Here is a 20154-nt window from a genome sequence, read left to right as displayed (position 1 = left end):
GCTGATGATCAGCTGCTCGCCGAGTAATTGGTTCTAAATAAAGCTTGTTCTAAACCGTCCTGAACTGTCTGTCTGATCATTGGGTCCAAGTTTCTGAGGTCATTACACTTTATGCAACAAAGAACAGCAGGAGCACTGCCAGAGCCTTGTAAGATGAGGTCCAGCAAGCCACAAATGTGCAAGTGTCTGTGACTCCTCATTAGAAACCAACTCCATGAGGATGGGTTGAGGGCCTGGCGTCCAAAAAGGGGGGTTGTGCTAACAGCCCATCACCATGCAGGATGCTTGTCATTTGCCAGAGATCATCAGGATTGGCAAATTTGCAAATGGCACCCTGTGCTCTCCGCAGATGAAAGCAGGTTCACATTGAGCACAAGAGGCTGGAGACACAGTGGGGAGCGATGAGCTGCCTGCAACATCCTTTAGCATGACCGGAGTGTGTCAGCAGTTCCTTCAAGAAGAAGGGATTGAAGCTTTGGATTGGCCAACCAGTTCGCCAGATCTGAATCTGATTGAGCACATCTGGGACATGATGCTTCGATCCATCTACTAACGTCAAGTTGCAAAACAGACTGTCCAGGACATGGCAGATACTTTAGTCAAGGTCTGGGAGGAGATCCAGAAAGGTGACTATCTGCCACCTCATCACAAGCATACCCAAGCATTGTAGGGAGGTCATAGAGGCACATGCCACACAATACTGGGCCTTATTTTGAAGCGTTTTAAGGACATCACATCAAAGTTGGATAAGCCTGCAGTGTGTTTTTCCACTTTAATTTTGTGTTTGACTCCAAATCCAGACCTCCATTGCGTAATAAATTTGATTTCCATTTTCAACTTTTTACAGAACAGAGTATTTAATATAAATATTTAATTGATTCAGATCTATGATGTGTTATTTTAGTGTACCCTTTATCTTTATGAGCAGTGTATGGTCAATAAATATCAATGGCAGCTTGACACTTTCTACAGGGTGAGGGTCTTTCATGAGAGCACATCTCTCCTACAGTCTAAAGACAAGTGGAGGTCTAAAAAACATGACAGCTACTGTAAGAATATGTCCAGTTAAGAAGATTCAGCTATCGTAATATTGAGAATAGTTCTATTTAGCTTTGCACTGATGCTATTTTTTGACCCTGATACCAATACCTGATACCTGGCTGTGCAGCATTGGTTGATACGATACCATTTCGATACCATCTGTTTGAAACTGATGTGTGTGTGTATATATAAGGAACTGCATAGTACTTGGATTTAAAATAATTGCCATCATGGCTTTGTCAAGCTGCTGCCTATCTTTGTGAAGCAAAAAAAAGGCTAATACATAGTGAATCCAGTAGAACTTTTTATTGCCTACCTAGAATGGGTGACAATAATTGAATAAACTTTTGGCTCTCAAAATGTTATTGGTGCACCATTTGTCGGTATTCGCCGATACCGACACCTTTAGTGCAGGATCGGGGCCCATTCCGATACTGGTATCGGTATCAGGGGAAACACTAGTTCTATTGCGTTATGTTTTAATATCTAAAGCACATGGCTGTATAAGCCATAAGCTCCACTGATTGATTAATTGGCAGTGTTGGGCAAGTTACTTTGAAAAAGTAATTACAGTAGTTATAGTTACTAGTTACTTCTCCCAAAAAGTAACTGAGTTACTAACTGAGTTACTCCACAATAAAAGTAACTAGTTACTAGTAAAAGTAACTATTGCGTTACTTTTGCGTTTCTCACCCCTGTAACCCTCACCACCCGGCCCCCACCTTCTTATGGGAGAATTATCCTGCCATAATGCAAGAGCGCATAATTTCAATTTGAGAAAAGAATTTTATCTTCTTGCACTCAAAACTTATAATGCTCACACTCAAAACATGCGCTCTCTCTCAAATATTTTCTCTTCTCTCTCAAATCTTTTTTTCTTCTCTCAGATTTAATGCTTCTTGCACAGATATTTTCTCCTCTCGCTTGCCTCCTTCTCTTCGCGCACAAACCACGCTCTGCTCAAGTCTCAAATACGCTCGCAAACCCGTAGGCTCTGCTTGCGGATTTTTTTTGCTCTCTCGCAGTCAGTGAGTTATGGATGTTTTAAAATGTTGGATGAGTATATAATGAGCAATATAGTTGTACTGTTCAAGTGTATAGGAATACAAGAAGAGATCTTGCAAATTATACAAGAGGTAAAAAAGTGCATATGATAAATTATGTGTGGGTGGAGAAAATCAGTGGTACAAAAACAGCCTCAATTGATTAAAATTTATCAAACAAATACAAATTAGATTAAAGGAAAGAGAGGAAAAAACAAGAAGGTGTTTAAGTTAATTAGGATATTTCACTTAAGTGACAGGGATCAAGCTGAAAGACTTTTTAGAGTTTGAAGCCATCTGTAGAAAAAGGAAATTGCTTTGATTGAAAAAGAACTGTGGGAAGTAAGTCAAAATGACCCGGAGGGCAGAATCAGAAATCAACTTGGAACTTCCAAAATGTGGAGGTGGCTCATGTAAATTGTCCTGACAGATTGCCAGTTAAAAATGTTTACAACCCTACAACCACTTCATCTAATTCAGTGTTAGTTACAGCCCACACAACTGGAAGGCTGAACGGAAAAGGAAAAGAAAAAATTTCTCCCTGATGTGTCACAGTTGACAGCTACAAAGAAGATGGTGTGTGCTTTGCTCCCTGTGATTATGAGCGGCTCATAGAAAGGCTCTAAGAGCCATCATAATAACATGATGCCTCCGCTAACAAAAGGACCTCGCCAGCCATTTCTGATACCTAACAATGAAAATCTGGCTATAGTGCAGTGAAGAAATGTGATTCACATGAGCTTGTCTAAATCCTGCAACACTGCAGAATGTTTCGTGATCAATCCCCAATTAAAACCTTTTTCCTGGCAAATAAAATCAGTATGCATAATAAAGCCGACACCATATAGAAGCACGATTAACAGATAAGAGAACCTCCTAAACACATCCATGAAGCACAAACACACTACCTTGCAGTAAATCAATTTACTGAGGACTTATTAAAAACCATGTCACCACTGATGTTTGAAGATTTCCTTCAAATAAACCTTTGACTGGTGTAAAAACTCTGCCAAGCCTGTATGCAAGTTGTAATGCCTCGCCATGGTGACCAGGGAGCAAACTAAATGACTCTTCATGACTAATAAAGGTTATTGAAAGGAGTTAAAAATAAACTTAGTGAGGGTTCTTCTCCATTTCAATGCATTCTTAGTCCAAGAAAGGTATCTGCTTGCAGCCTTTTATCTTCCTCCTTTTATTTTTTCCTTTTTTTTAATGCTGCTTTATGATTTCTTATCTCTTTTTTTGTCATAGGCTATGATGGAGAATGGCTTGTTTAGATTGTGCTTGATCTCATGCACACTGAGTACTGAGAAGTTCCAGTGCCCTGGTACAATGAATAGAACATGCTGTGAAGAAAAATAGAGTACAAAATATCATGGGTCACATGGCTAACCTGTAATGTATTCCCTGCTCCCTGGCTGTAACTGGCACTTTCTATTACATGATTTTGCTATATCAATGTGTAGCTAGCGTCTGGTAAGCAGCCTTAGTCCAGATAACAATAATACCCTCATTCACTCTGTGTCTCTACCTGTGTCTAGGTTCCTCCTGAGAATCCCTCACAGCTATCTGTCCCTACTTATCAAAAGAAAGTCATTCTGTCTGGCCTTACAGAAGCCAAGAATATAGGAGGGAAAGATCCTACCAGAGTCCAATTTAAAAAAGGGACGATAACATTTCTACCAAGGGATAGCAGCGTCTTGAATTAGAAAAATATATGTCAACCTTTGGGTCATAGCAGCGGAAAAATTGAATGGAGGAATTTCATTTTTTCTACGTAATTGTTCAGATGGGAAGATCAGAGGTTCGGTGAAATAAGTGTTTGTTTTATACAATGTTTACCTGAATTAATCAGATCTCTGTGGGTTTTTTTTCTTTTGTAAAACAGGTGCCCTAAGATCTTATTGCAGATAAAAAATTGGTACTGATGATTTATCTTTCATGTAGGCAATCAATACACAACTCTACATAGGACTGACTGGTGGTAGAGACTAAAAACGTATACTGCAGGTCAGCAAGAACTGTTGATAATCCCAAACATCTGAGGCCCGTTTCACAAAGCAGGTCTAACAAACTCGGACTAAATTCCTCAACTCTGCACTGATCCAGGCTAAGGTTGAGCTTCCCTGATTTCAGATTTATATAACATAGATTTAGAGAAGTCTATTAATGAAGATCCTCATAAAGTGCAATACCTTTCAAAAATAAAAATCACCCTCGAAGTTGTTACATTAAATCCACAATTATTTACACAATTTGGATTGTATGTGATTAACCCAAAACATAGCAAATAATTGTAAAGTGGAAGGAGAATTAAATTTTTTTTATTATTTTTTAATAAGAATCTATGAAGTTATGCATGCATTTGTTTTCAAATCTGTTTACTTCTAGTACCTCTTAATAAAATGTCTTGAGAAATCACCTAAACAGTAAATAGACTCCAGTGTTTAATTGCTTAGATAATTTGGCAATTAGTGACTCTTTAGTCTGTTGTTAGCTTTTCATAAATTAAACAGCTTTTTAAATTAGAGCAACCTTATTAAAACTGTCTGGGCATTTCTGTTGGAACCAGCTTTCTTTATTCAGATATTTGATTAATCACCAGTCTGAAATATCCATAAAAAGCTTACGAAGTTTGTGTATAATATTGCTTTCAAAGCCAATGTGCACATTACAATCCAAACTAATGACGCGTTTTCAACTTAGGCTATGGTAGATATTGAAAAAAAAAACAGAGAAAAAACTCAAAACAAAACAAAAAAAAACTTCCAGTTGTACCTAATAAAGAAGTGGTGTCCAAAGACTGGCCCTGGAGCCATTTGTGGCCCTCTGACTGATTTTGTGTGTAGAAGAGAATAGAAAATATCTTAATTGTCCTGAAATGAGGAAATTCTGGTGTTTACAGCAGAAAAGTTTATAGAAAAAATTGTCACAGAAATGTGGACTTTAGAAAAATGTAAAAGAATAACACAAGTGAAGAGTTAAAAGATAAACAACAAAATACTGTACTGTAAAGTGTTTTAATAATATAAAACTGTGCACCTGGAGAATAAATTAACCAATATGCAGCTATGGACATTTTTACAGTAATGGATATTGTCATCCCAACATCCAGTCTAGAATTTAGCAGCTTTTCAGCACAGGCAGTTGATCCACTTGTAGGTGAGGTGTAAAGTACAAGGTTTACAAATTAAACTTTTCTTAAATAAAAAGCTCTGACAAAACCTTTAAGCTTAATCTGTTATTTAACAAATGAAAAAGCAAGGTCACATCTATCCTTTATCTATTGCAATTTAAAAAGAAAAAACAAAACAAGAGAAGTATTTAGAGCAAAGATGTGGCATTTTAGATTTACATGAAAAATAAGGCTTTGGCAAGTGTCCTAGGAGTGTCTCTGTTTGCGTTTGGGGATGGCCTCATCTCCTTGATTTAAACAGCCTCCAGGCTCTCTGAGATTCTGAGACTGATTTGCATGCACAGCTCCTTTAAGGTCTGCTTACAAATTTATCTTTGAGTTTGGGGATTCTAAGAACAGAGGCACAAACCCTTCAGCTTGATGCCTCTCTGGAGAGAGTTCATTCTGGATTTACTTGCTTCTTCTGCAGACGCTGTAATGTTTGTCAGAATTTCCCGGCTAAAACTAAATTCTCAAACCCATCACCCATTTCTAGGAGGAGTAAAGTTGCTCAGTTTGAAACTCAAAATGCTTGTTGAGCAAAGTGAGCGAAACACTTTGCAATCACAGTTTCATGAAGGTCAGAGTGACCAAGTCTGAAGAAAAGTGGAGGAGGTGAAGGACGACAAAAAAACTGGTGTTCATCTAGACGACAGATTGAACTGCAAATGTCCCAGAGGCAAGATGTTACACATCTATTAGTCTTTGAAGATTGCTACATTATTGGTAGCCATCTGTTACAATGGCAGCATGTGTGCCAGTGAAAAAGAAGCTGATCAAATTGGTAAATAAAGGGCTGTGCTGCAGGCAGCTCCAGAACCACTGGAGATGTAAAAAGACTACTAAAAGCTACTCGACTCATTAAACACAGGAAGAATAGTCAGTTATAATAGATTATATACCTAAATGGTGCAGACAAATTGTGTCAGTGCATCTTCTTGTTTTGCTGCTAAGCGATGCAATTTCCAAGTGAAATATAGCCTGTGTCTGTGTGAGGTACCTTGGTTATATCTGGAAAACTAGCCAAACTGTCACCTCTAAACTCTGATCCACTTGAAAGGAGGGAACTGAAACCAACTGAAAAAGTGTAAATGTAAGAAGGACTGAAAACACTCAAACCTTCATTTATTTTGTTAGGATTCCTACTGATTTACATTTGACTTACAGTTATACAGTAAACAGTTTTGATGTGAGAATCCATTATGTCTTTATATATATATATATATATATATAGTACATGAGAACAATATAGAGCAAGATTAAAAGAATAATAAGGGGAAAAGTTTTGTCTTTTTTTTTAATTTTAAGCTCATTTTAAGGTGGAATCACTTCAATGACAAGTTAACCAATGAAAATTGCTGCTGTAATATCTTACTTTTTTAATAAGCCATGTAACTTGCTACATAATAATAACATGGCTACATCCAGTTACATGGCCACTAAGTACTTAACGGCTGCCCATAATCCTTTGTGGTTGACAGATAGTATAAGCATAAGCTACAGCAGGGGGTTAAACAAATGCACTATTTTGTGATATCGACTCTGTGACAAACATTTTAATGTACAGACATTTAGAAGAATTTCTGTATTTTTGTGAAGTTCTCTCAAACAAAGGATTGTTGGCAACCGATTAACTTCCAGCAGAGGATAGGAAGGTCAGAGTATGGCGTCAGGGTCCTGCCAAAAGTCTACTCCAACATGCAGCTTTACTTCATAAAGATGCCCATAAACTACTTCTCACATTCATTTATTTGTTACATGTCCAAATAGAGTACAGCAGGCCCCAATATATCACACAAGTGCTTTTCCCTTGTCTGTGCTCATGTAAATTAATTTCCATGCATGTGCACCCTCCCTCCTCCTCGCATGTTGACCCGTCTCTGCTTGCTCTTGTCAACTTTTGTCACTTTCCTTTTCCAGGAAATCCTGCTTAAGCAAGTTGTGGAACATTGCCAAGGTAACCAACAGTACACAGTCTTCCCGTTTCCAGTTAACGTTTGGGCTAACAGAAACTATAGGGCTATTTGAGCAGACCTTTAATGTAGTTTTCCTATAACCCTTTCGACGGATAGCCTACAGCCAATCATATTAGAGTATTCACCCAGACCATTAAATAAAACTATTCATATGAGTGTTTATTACACATGGGCTTTTGGCTGGATTCTGACTTAATAGTCAGGCATCCCTTTGATAACTGAACTGGCAATAGGAAGCATAGGGTTTCTTCCTCCTAGCTCCTTCCTTACTGCCAGCACTATTCAGATAGCACTTATTATGGCGATAGAACACATTTCTGCCATGACTCAAGTGTTCTTACGGATTTGAAGAATTTGGATTGAGCCTTAGCCTTAAAGCATCTGATATTGCAGTTATGCTACCAGGAGATTTGAGATAATTGGGGTAAATATGAAACAGTCAGTTTGTACAGATTTTAGTGCAAAGAGTATATTTGATAATTATTATTATTATTTTTTTTTTATCAGTGGTATAGAAAACATGGATTATTTTTGCAACCATACTTTAACCAAACATTTGCACACCAATATTTTCTTGTTTTCTGTATTAAATATTTGAAAAAACTTAAAGTCAATAAACATTAACATTCTTGTAAGCATACACAAGCGCACACACAAATACACACCAATCTACTCACATCTCTTGCAGCACAATGTAAAAAAATGTATATGTATATAAAATTATATATATATATATATATATATTTATATATAACTATTCCTATCAAATTTATTATATAATATATTGGATAGGAAACAGAGTTATGAGAATTGGATAAAGAGGCAACAGGCTATAAAAGCTGTTTACATTGAAAACAAAGATCCGATCCCTTAAGTAAACATTACCTACATTTAACAATGCCCCACTTATCCCATCTTAGGTTTAACTTGGTGCTTGAGGAACACAAAAAGCCAGGAGAAAGGATATAATGAATCAAAATAATAAGCCGCTACAGAGTTTTCTCCCAAAACTCCACATTTTACTGCTCATGATATGAAAATAGATTAGAAATGTCACTCCGTAACTAGATTCTTTAAAAAATATATCATATCTGACAGAGCAGTGATTTACACTGATTTAATCTTACCCTGTCATCTGAATCCCTGAAGTTCTCTCTTGTCTATTTCACACAGAATTACAGCACACCAGCACTGAAGGCTTAACAAAGGGCGCCTCGTCTGAAAATAACTACACAGACATGGAAACCAGATGAATGGACAACATCCCTGATCATTTATGTCAAATTCAAAACGGTGCAGCCTCTATGGCTGCAGTCCATTGTGCTGGCCTCTTCAGCTGCATTCAGAGAAAGAATTGGACTTCTTCAAAGGCTCGCTAATAAAACAGCTGGAACAGCCTTGCACTTCCTTACCACCACAATACCACAATACAGGGCAAACAAAACTCTTAAAGGTGCTTTTATTAGCAACCAACATGGAAATGTAATTTAATCTAGTTTAACAGTTCTGTAAACGGTCTATTCTGGGTAAGGTTTTCTAACATCTTAAAGTCAAAATTGAGCTATAATTAGTTAAACTGTATTAGAAATTAGTTTCCTTGGTTTCATAAGAGCGGTGAATATAATTACTTACTTTCAAATAAGACTGAGGGCATGAGACGTAACCTATACAAATGCACACCAACATTTTTAAAAAATTAGATTTTTAAATAGATGAAGTCGTTTTAATAAGAAATTTTAAAAAGCATCACATTTGCAACAGTTACTGTTTGGAGCAAAGAGAAGGCCAGTGCTCCCCCTGTTGATGAGCAGCAGCTGGCTGAAATACGGCTCCCAAAAGTGAACCAAGGCAAAACAAAACAAAAAAACAATGTCATGTAATGCTCAGTGGGGCAGTGGGTAGCACTGCTGCCTTGTAGCGAGAAGGTTCTGGGTTCGATTCCCCTGGGCCGGTGTGTTTCTTCATGGAGTTTGCATGTTCTCCCTGAGCATGTGTGGGTTCTCTCCGGGTACTCCGGCTTCTTCCCACAATCCAAAAACATGACTGTTGGCTTCTCTAAAGTCCCCTTAGGTGTGAGTGTGTGCGTGAATGGTTGTTTTTCCTGTTTGTCTCTGTGTTGCCATGCGATGGACTGGCGACCTGTCCAGGATGCACCCCGCCTCTCGCCCACAGACAGCTGGAGATGGGCACCAGCACCCCTCGCGGCCCCACTTGGAATAAGCGTGTAAGAAAGTGGATGGATGGATGTCATTTCAACTAAAAGAGGGCAAATAATCACTCATATTATAGAAGGGCCCTTTTATGATTGCGATAAGCAAAATAAACGTACTATATAGATTATAGTCCTCTGCTGTGGAGTTGTATCACAAATCAACATTGATCCTGTTCCAGTCTGAATTCAGTAAAGGTCAGAGCCTGGACAAATCCCGTCCAAAAATACCACATCTTTTTGTTATTCAAAGTCAATAACAATGTCCCAAAATGAGTAACAGAATATTTGTACTGTTTTATAAAAGTCTGGTTTCCACTTTCTTCAACAAATCGGAATGTACCACCATTACCCCCCCAAAACATTCACATCAGTTTGTTGAACTTGTCAGAACTTTGGCAAATCCCAGCCCCCCAAAGGTAAAGATGCAGTCGCAGTTTGAAGAAGACGAAATACAAAGCACTCTGTCTTACAGAAAGCAAAACTTTGTATTCCAGCTGTGCACAATACAGCCCTCTTGCAAGGATGACTGTCCAAGGCCTCATTTATGTGTGAACCACTGGATTCCTGCAAGTGTTTCTCTCCAGCAAGATTTCAGTAAAGGTGTTTTATTTTGCTCTGTTTATTTGCTCGTTATCCCCCGATGCAGCTGTCCAGCAGTTTCGGCCTCCTGCTGTCTCTCTCTCAATATCCACATTTTTCTTCTTTCAATACCTCACACTAAACACAAACAAAGCAAACCTCTAGAACTTTGTAACAGATTTGAGTTGGCGATATGCAAGTGTGGACACCCCAGTGACGGCTGAAATTTGCATTCAGAAAACAAGAGCTAAAATCCTGCTGTGATCACTTTGTTGGCAGAATAAAGTCCAAATGGTGCATTTAAATATTTTAGCTGCATCAATGACACACTGGTAAGAGCCTCAACTTATTAAAAAAACAAAACTAGGAATATATTTATCACTTAACATTGATGAAAAACACAAATAGACAAAGGGTAGAATTTATGGAATCAGATAGGGATTTGCATAAATACTTAAATGACTCATAAATTAATTCTACTTCACACAGAAGGAGGGTCTGTTTGTTCCAAATGAGCTTCCTTTAAATACATCAATAAGTTAGATATAATGGATGATAAAAGTAATTTTCCTTCTATTAGTCTTTGATTCAAGATGTTTTGCTTTAAAACTTGAACACTATCCTACCAATGCTGATTAGGGATTTACCCCGGAGGAGAGCGCAGAGCTTGGTCCCCATTATTGATACAAAGTGGATCCCATTGATCCTGTTAGTGATGTTTAAGGACAGTTTTTCAAGGGGAATTTTAAATGATGATGGATTTGACAACTGACGTTCCAGGATAAAAATCAGATCCTCTTTTAGATTATGAGATCCTAAAGATCTTTTTCTACTAAACTGACAATCTAAATCTGGGCCTTTTATATCAATGACATCCCTGGACTCTCCTCCAGTCGGACTGCTGATGTGGTCAAAGATCTCCACCCAAAATACAGGTGGAGTCCTGAATTGTGAACACAGTAAAATCAGACTTAAAATATTTAATCTGATGGGGTTTTTTTTGTTTTAGTTTTTTTTTGTGGTGACGGTTTCAAATGAATAGACTGCTGCTCACAACTGAACATAATTCTCCTGAGAAAAAGAAAAGGTAGAAGAGCTTTGATTGTGATTGCATTGATCTTTTCAAAGAAATAACTTGTGGCAGTTTTGAGGGGGATTAAATTCTGAAACGGGATAAAAATCATGTCTAACAATGTAGAGATAATTATCAATTGAAGCCTTAATCCTCTAAGATGCGTCCCACTTCCACTTACCAATGAATGATAAACAATCCCGGGCACTTTTGGTTGCTTTGATCTGTATCAGAATGAAAGGTCTGAAAAATGTTTTAAATTTACTGGTTCAAATCTCCTAAAGATGCTTGGATGAGAGCTGCAGAGGAGATGACAGAAAGAGAAATGTCTGGCACCCTCAAACCACAAATGTCCAAATTTAGTTCAGAGACCATCAAAAAAAAAAAAGAAAATCCCAAATCTGTAGTAGAGACTATTTCATGGTAGATTTCTGTCTAATTTGGCCCTGATCCCAAAAGCAGAAACGTAATAGGAGAAAAACCTCCGAAGGTTTTGCAGTGAAAACACATTTCAAGTCTGAGGCCAAGGTTCTCCACAACAGGCTGGATTGTCACCTTGGGATTAGAGGTCCTCTTTTGGCTTATACAGGGAAGACATCTTGACATTTTGTTCTTAATAACGGTAATGTGGCTGAAGATGCTGCAGTGGCTATATAATTGATAGATGTTGCACTGACAGCATCACTTTAAATAAATCTACAGTTTGCAAAACCCCATTAATAAACTCTCTACAACCTTTAGCATTTTAGCAGAGTAATTTATGTCAGACGTGCTCGTCAACTGCAGTGAAACTACATCCAAAAGGCTGATACTTGAATTATTGTCCAAAGTAAGAAACTTAAAATATATTAGCAGATGAATGACAGTTTTTTTATGTAGCACCAATTATGAACAAACCAAAAAAATATTCTGGATACTCCCGCCTGAAGTGAGCTTCATAGCAGGACTTTAGAGACAATGGTGAGGAGCTCATTATCCAAGCGGGGAAGCTTCATTTTTGTTAGCTGTTCAGGACACCTCTTCTTCTCTTCCCTTCAGAGGCTTTTTTTGACAGTTCTTGCCAATCTGCTTTTTAAAAAGTAATGATATGAGCCTGCAGTTTGCTGCTTCACAGCCATGGCATTGTAGCTTACCAACTGTAGTTTCAAAGCAGAATCATTTTAAGAGTCATTAGTGGTGCTCTTTTAGTTTCAACACCAGCACTGGCTGTACTAGTGGTTCTTGCAATTGGAAATATACATCTGCAACATCAGCTTGTTGGACAGCAAAAACTTGGGGAAAGGAGTGTGATTTAACTCTACCTTTCTTATCTGAAGGGAGAACTCAACTAAATTAAAACTGTGCCATTCAATGAAATCACTAATCAGTCTCCTGTCTGTAATGTAGCTCTCTTCATGAAGAAACAACTCCTATCAGGAAGATGTTTGCTTAAAGGTATAGTGGAGGATCTTCTATTTCTGGGTGGATCATCTAAATAAGTGGTCCTGCTAACTGTCAATTATTCAGGTGATATGTTTTCGTAAGGCCTTCCTACGTGCTCGTCCTGTTAGCTATCTTTTTCTGCGCATGAGCACTTTCAGGCGTAGATGTTGGGCTACGGTTCCAGACAGTCATTGAAGCTCACCTTTCTCACCGCGGTTCTTTTAAAAATGGCCGAGGGTCGCAAGAGAAAAAGTGTCTACGAAATGTATCAAAGAAAAGAAAAGCCTCATCTTTCTAGGAATGCTCTATGTAGTGATTAAGGGATTTAGGGTATGGAGGACCAATCCTGCCATAATTAAAAAATAAATACAGAAATGAATATATGCTCCAAAAATAAATAAGCATAAATGCAGAAATAATTTGCATGGAAGAAATAAATAGGGTACAAAAATACAAAGGAAGAATAAATCACAAAAAAATATTATAACATGCACATAATTAAATATTTAAAGAAATAGGTCATAATAAATAAGGTAATTATTAAGAAGCTAATTAAAAGAGATATGTTTATGTCTCACTGTATAATTTCATTTCTACTTACATTTATTTGTTTATTGTATTTTTGGGGGGCAATTAATTATATGCTTATTTATTTTTGGAGCATTTATTTATTTCAATTTTTTTTATTATGGCAGGATTGGTCCTCCATATTAGGGCGGGTGTTCGAACACAGTAAGCTTATATGAGCGACATGCAAACTGTAACTTTTAAACAGAGCATGCACGAGTAGAAATGGGTTTGTGCATGCTCTCGCACGCCTTTAAAAAGCGTTCCCTCCTGGGAGCAGGTACAGGGCTGTGCATAGGCATTTTTTTTTAAGTGGATAGCGCGCGTCTTAAAAATAATCTGCGAAAACCCTCCACAATACCTTTAACAAAAAAAAAGAAGAAGTCCATTCATTGCAGGATTTCTTACCATGCTGGCATCAATGATCTGCCCTTTCCCCGACTTTGTCCGCTCCAGCAGTGCTAAGACAATCCCCAGAGCACATGTAAGGCCACCACCAGCAAAGTCTGCTATAAGATTTAGAGGAGCGTAGGGTTTCTCTCCACTGCGACCCAGTCGGGATAAAAGGCCTGGGAGGACAGCAAACAAATTGTTTAGACAAAGACAAAATAAACAATCATTTAGATTCAAAGCAAATTGAAAACACTCACTGAAGAGCCTCTGCACACAAGACTAATAAGCACAGAAGTGCACAAAACTCCTCTTCTTACATTTAAATAAATTTAGTTGGAGAACTTTACTCTATTACACGGTAACAGGCCTTTGTGTGGGAATTGTTATTGTTGTACTGCTATCACAGAAATAACAAAGGATATAAAAAAGGACCTTGAAAAACAACAACAATTTGAATGTGTTAACTAACAAAGAACATCAACCACAAGAAAGCACAATATAATAAACCGTTAAAAAGCAACAAGGTTTCTATGATATGTTGAAGCCTAATCTTTATCTACTTAATCCTTAAAATATCCACTGAAGTTTCCCTTTCGCTGTTTCTACTCTAAGTGTGAACCCACTCCTTGAATGTGAAGACATGAGTGGATTTAATGAATGTTATCTGAGGTCATATGATCAATATTGAGAGATCCAAAATACAGCCCTTTAGTTCAATATGTACCCTCAAAATGACATTTCAGATGTGGCTGAAATCACTCAGTGTGCTATAAAGTACAGCCTGGGCTGATGGACAGTTTTTCATTTAAAAGGCATTCTTGACAGCCTTTTCGGTGGAAATATTGCAGGTTATTTCAGTCCATAAAAAGCTTGACTGGGCGGTTCAATGAGGCCGTGCTGCGGTCACTTAAGATCCAGCTTTAATTGACGAAAAAAAAAATGAATGCAGCGCTTTTAGAACAGCAGCAAAAACGGATCCAAAGCCTATAATTATATAGTGAACTGTACAGCAAGAGGTATTAAAACATGAATTCCGCTTTTAATCACACTCTGTCTAAATGTATCCAACCGACTTATTATCTGTGCCCTCATTTAATGATTTAAAACTCCACAAATCTCAGTAATGGTAAACAGCCAAATCTCCCTGCTTTTTATCGTATTGAATTATTTACAATGATTTTGAAGTAGAAGGTTTTTGTTTAGCTTAATCCAGTCTCAGTTATTTGGAATCATTGCATTACATTCTTCTTTTAAGTGTCTCTGTTTTAGCAATTCACTAAAATGAGCGAACCAAAGTGTTTATGTGAAGCTGATTCAGCATGACAGCAGACATCGAGTAGGAAATTATGTTTCAAGGTAACAAGTTGGGGGCTTTTTTGTTCATCTTTTCATAGTTTGAACCTCCCTCTGGGCTGAAATGATGGTTATTGTAAAGTTTTTCAACAATACTTTGACGCCACCTCACACTTTCTCTGGTAAACAGATTTAAAACCACCGAAATATTATGTTTTTCAGGCCAAGTCAACAACGGGCCAGAAAAAAAGAAATTTAGAACTGAAGTAAAAACATTACCCTCCATACCTTCTGGCTGATCCTTTTAATAAAGACTTTCTAACATGTTTTGATAACGCTTTAAATAAGTAGTTATGTTCATGCAGCAGCTTAATCTCACACAGGAAATTCAACCTGACTCTAACCTGAAACAAGACTACCTTATTCAGTGTGGAAAAAAAAGGGACCCCACTGAAGAAACTATTTAGTACAATCCTGTATTGTTTAGGATTTTACAAACTGAGATTATATAGAGAGAGGGATCTTTGATCATTGTTCTTTGACAGCTTGTACAGATCATTAATAGTCCTGGCTCCCCCGCTCTATGTCGTCTTCCTAGCTCAACGTGAATCTACAGAATTTAAGTAAGAGGAATAAAGCCCAGATTGCTGTACCTTTCAGTTCCGTTCCTTTGCCACCATGCGTCCCTAAAAAAAAACGCACCTTCTACATCCACCAACAAGTTCCACTCCAAGTTCTTTAAAGCTCGAAGAGACGATGCATGAGAGTACCGGCTACAAGCGGACCAGAGAAAATAAAAGTTGTTTTATTTTGACGGTGAATGACGGAGAGAGGATGGTGATGTTCAGAGTAGTCAAAGAGAATGTGGAACCATTCTCATTAATTAACATAACAACAAAAATCCTCCAGCTGGAGGACTTGAGCATACCTGAGCGGAGCGTAAAAAAAACAGTGAGGAATCAACACAATAAGCTGCAAAAATATTGCAATAACGGTGTGTGCAATACTCATAAAGGGCCGTTTGTGGCAGCAAAATTGTTGGATAGGTTTCCAAATGATATTTTAATATAATATTTAGCCAGTTGAACATTGTTTAATGGCAGCAGATTCTCACAAATACACAAATAGAGCTGCTGAATATACTGAAGATTACAGAGTCTCAAAGATGAGAAAATGAAGAAAAAAGAAGAAATATTGCAAATTATATCATCATCACAATATTTATCTACATTATCGCCATCACAAGATGCTGGATTTTTAACACTTAGTACACAAATATAAAATTACAGTGAAATACAGTGTTATAGTTAATAAAAGATACATTTATTTGGAGGTTTTTTACTTCTCTTTTTTTCAAAGGCATCAATAAATGTGGTGGTCCCTAATGCTACAGCGCCATCCTATAATGTACAAATAATCTAAAACCAACTCAAATATTGGATAACTTTATTTAGTATTAAATATCTATTTAATAAAAGTTACACCTAGTCATGAATGCATGTAGTAAAGTAAATTTAAACAGTAGATAAGTGGAGAACAAAAGAGATGTCGGACCTAAAACAACACCAACTGTTCTTTAGAAAGGAAGGCAAAGATGGTGGGATATTAGACTTTAAATGGCTACACTAAAAAATATTAGAGGGAATCAAAAGAGAAGTTCTATTTCTTCAAAGTTCTATTTAAAGAAGAACTTTGAAGATTCTTGAAGGAACAACTAGTTTTTACCTGACATGGCGAGGTAGTTGATGTCATGTCCAGCTGCTGCAGCGTAACGCCCATTCTGACCATATCCCGTCAACCGAGCATAGATCAGAGCAGGATTTTCTTTAAGTAACTCATACGGACCAAGGCCAAGTTTTTCCATAACACCTGCACAGGAAGAAGATCTATTTAATGCTGATCCTTTGTTGTATTGTTTTAAGCTACATTTAAGAAAAATTTATGATCACGTATAACGTTGTTTTTTTCCTACGCTTTTTACAGACAAAGTTCTGACCTTTACGATAGGGCTCCAGTACAACATCAGATTGAACACAGAGGTTCCTAAGCAAAGCCACGCCTTCTGCCGTTTTCAGGTTGATAGCGACTGAACGTTTCCCTCGGGCTTGAGTGTCCATAGTTGTGAAAACTTTGGTTCGGTCCACACGGATCACCTTGGCTCCAAAGTCTGCCAGGATCATGCCACAGAACGGTGCCGGAGCCAGACCTGCCAGCTCAATGACTTTCACCCCCGCCAATGCCATGGCTTAGTGACTGCAAATTCAATTTAGACACATTTAGATTCAACTTAATGCAGGGAAACGCATGAGCTGTAGTGTTATTAGAAATTTTACAGCAGGAAACAATAATACAAAGTTTTATTCTCAATGATCCCATCACTCTTCTAACCTTTTTCAAGCTATTTTGAGTTCTTCTCCAAAGATTTATCAAATATCGTATACAGTACACAGAAACATCTAACTACCTCACTGAAAAAAACCCAACTAAGAAAAATCATCTGCTGGGTATTTATTTAGCATGAAAATTTTGCTTTTCTCTCTAAATAATATCTTAATCTTATTAGATCAAATTCAGAGAGCCTTTGTCCCCAGGGATAAAAAAAAAAAAAATACATTTTTATAGTGTCAACATGACATATTATCTCTGATTTTGTGTAATGAAGGGTTTAATTAGTAGCAAATTATAGCATCTTAATTTGCATATCAAATATCAACCAAGCTTTGGCAGCAGCTGCAATCTAGATCTATGCAACACTAATAAAGGCAACATTCTGTCTATGGGCTCCAGAAACTCACCACCCGTATGATGGTTTTCATCAATTGAAAATCTTTTGCATATTTTCAGACAGCAAGGAGACATTTATTAGGTTTAATTGCCCTGTTCCTGTATCTGCTCAGCAGTTTCTGTATCTTATCCGATTTAAGATTTACAGTCCCAGTTCAAGTTTGCATGAACGAATGAAGGATGTCATTAACGCTGAATTATTCAAACATTCTTCTAAATCCTTTATTTTAGGGACAAAGGGGTTTAGATTTATCATGGATATTCTCTGATCTAAAACATATAAGCTTATTAATAAGGGCCTAAATTGTATACATAAGGTAAAGTTTTTATAATTCCTTTTTAAGACATTGAGTTAGTCAGGCCTTGTGTATACGTTTTTATTCAGAACTGACAAAAGTCCTTCCAGAAATGCAATGTTTGCCTGCACAAAAAAAAAAAACAAAAAAAAAAACTTTACCTTAGCATTGCAAATAGCACTTATCTACTCGTGAGCATAGACATTAACATATTTCACTGGTGTTTTGACTTACAAACTGGAATGTATTTACATTAAGTTTGGTACCATTCCCAGATTAGCCCTCCAAAATCAAAAGTTAAAAAAAAAAATCAAAGAAAATATAAAATCAGCCACCAGTTCTTGCTTTAATTTTGCTGTATCTGCTTTTCCATGCAGGGGGTTTCTATATAATCTCCATTACTTTACATTGTAAACTAGCTTTACCTTGTAAATTATTAATAACAACAATGTGTTCTGTGTTGTTAAGACACTGCAGAAACTTTTTGTCTAAAGAACATTTAGCTTCATGCAGAGGATTATCTTAGTTGATTATTTTTGGATGCATTGTTTTACATTTTAAACATTATGCTGCAAGAAAACCTTAAGTGAAGTGAAGCATTTTTAGGAACAAAATAATACTGTCCATCCAGAGGCGTAGCCAGAAAATGTTTATAAGGGTGGCCATGCAATAACCAATGTACACTGAGGGGTGGCTGAAAGTAGATAGGCATCAAAACCTCACGGTCAATCTTCACTGTTCCAACAGGAAAATTATCAAGCAAAAGATACATATTTTCAAAATAATGGACAAACTATACTTTCCTACAGCCGTTGCCAACAAATAGACAAATACATTCAAACATCCATGCTTTCTAGATAAAAAAGTATAGTGGATAAAACTTACCTACTTTTATCAATAATCATTCTGCATAAAATTGATATTTACATGCACTAATATCTACATAAATTGATTATTTAATAAGTTTTTATTAAAAGAGTTATTTATCTACGATTTCAATGAAGACTCCAGATAACTTGCAGAGACACATCATTTTCTCTCTATACCATAAAACACAAAATCTATTTCTGCTTGAATTCTGTACTCATCATCTTTAATGTCAGTATATTGATGTGCATAATGAACCGCAGTGTTGTTGTTATCAACTAATTCTTAACATATGTTCCACTTGAGATTATTACTGTTGCCACCATCTGTATTACAGAGATGGTAGGGAATGGTAGGGGTGGCCAATGATTGGCTAAGGGTGGCCATGGCCCCCCATCTAGCTCCGCCCCTGTGTCCATCACACCACAGGGGGTATTACTGCATGAGCCAAATGGAAAATAAAATATTTTTAAATGAATATTTTATTTATACTGAGTTAGTGATTTATTTTTATGTGATCATAAGGACAGCTTATTCATACACGTATACTTAGGAAATTTCCATTTGAAAGCAACTACTACCAGGAGGCTTTCAGACTTAGAACTTTAGACTTTGGACATTTCAAAAGTCTGCTTTAATCCTAGTGCAATCTTCACCATGAACAGTCGAAACTTGCTGCAAAACAATCATAAAAACTAAAGGAAAAATACTGATATAGTGATTTTTGGCCGATTCATATATTAGGCTTTTATAGCTTTTTCATTGTATTTGATCCCTTTTTGATGTTCAATTCCCTCTTTGACAGCTGCTGTTTTATTGGTCTGGTGTTATATTCTAATGTCTAATGTATCAGTGCGGCTCAATCCGCGGACCAAAGCTCAAAGTTAGCGGCTCAAAGATTCAAGTGATGAATAAAGTTGTTTAACCTTAAATTCACATGTAAAAAAAAAAAAAAAAAAAAAAAAAGGATGGCGTCCTATAGGGACCAAACCCCTGGTTTTAGTCCTTGTCCTCCTACCTGCACAGGTCTTCTGTGTAGTTATTTAGAAGTATGGAGGGAAGAAAGACAGACAGAGAGATAGAGGACAGGAGCTCGCTGCCTGCTGTGCTAAAAGTAAACAATGGACTTCCTGGTGATGTCATTACGTTCTGTCCCTTTGGCCTTATGGGAAATGAAGTTTTGGCCTTATGGGAAATGAAGTTTTGGCCTTATGGGAAATGAAGTTCTCTATACTCGTCAGCGCCTATTTTATGGAAAGACAAATTAAAAAGAGTGTTATTGTATTAATCTGTTGATAATCAGTAATTTAAATCAGGGGTCCTCAATGTTTTCCCGGCCAAGGACCCCAAAATTGATGGCGAGATGGAGCGGGGACCCCCTAATTATATGTATTGTATGAAATAGTATATTATCAAACTGGTCCTATAGTCACT

The 20154-nt window shown here is 37.1% G+C and overlaps 1 protein-coding gene across 1 annotated transcript; it reads right to left on the bottom strand.

Annotated features, from left to right (window-relative positions):
- Positions 1–13450: 13450 nt before the first annotated feature.
- On the bottom strand, positions 13451–19835 carry LOC107085808 (alpha-methylacyl-CoA racemase-like). Its single transcript, XM_015376359.1, has 4 exons — positions 19739–19835; positions 16770–17026; positions 16499–16642; positions 13451–13656 (listed from the first exon to the last, which is right to left on the bottom strand). The coding sequence occupies exons 2-4, from the start codon at positions 17014–17016 to the stop codon at positions 13451–13453; spliced, it is 597 nt and encodes a 198-aa protein (XP_015231845.1). The 5' UTR covers positions 17017–17026; positions 19739–19835.
- Positions 19836–20154: the final 319 nt, after the last annotated feature.

The sequence above is a fragment of the Cyprinodon variegatus genome, unplaced genomic scaffold, assembly GCF_000732505.1.
Source record: "Cyprinodon variegatus isolate N-32 unplaced genomic scaffold, C_variegatus-1.0 Scaffold134, whole genome shotgun sequence".
NCBI lineage: Eukaryota > Metazoa > Chordata > Actinopteri > Cyprinodontiformes > Cyprinodontidae > Cyprinodon > Cyprinodon variegatus.
Note: the sequence above shows the minus strand (reverse complement) of the source record. Positions and strands in the feature narration are given on the sequence as shown.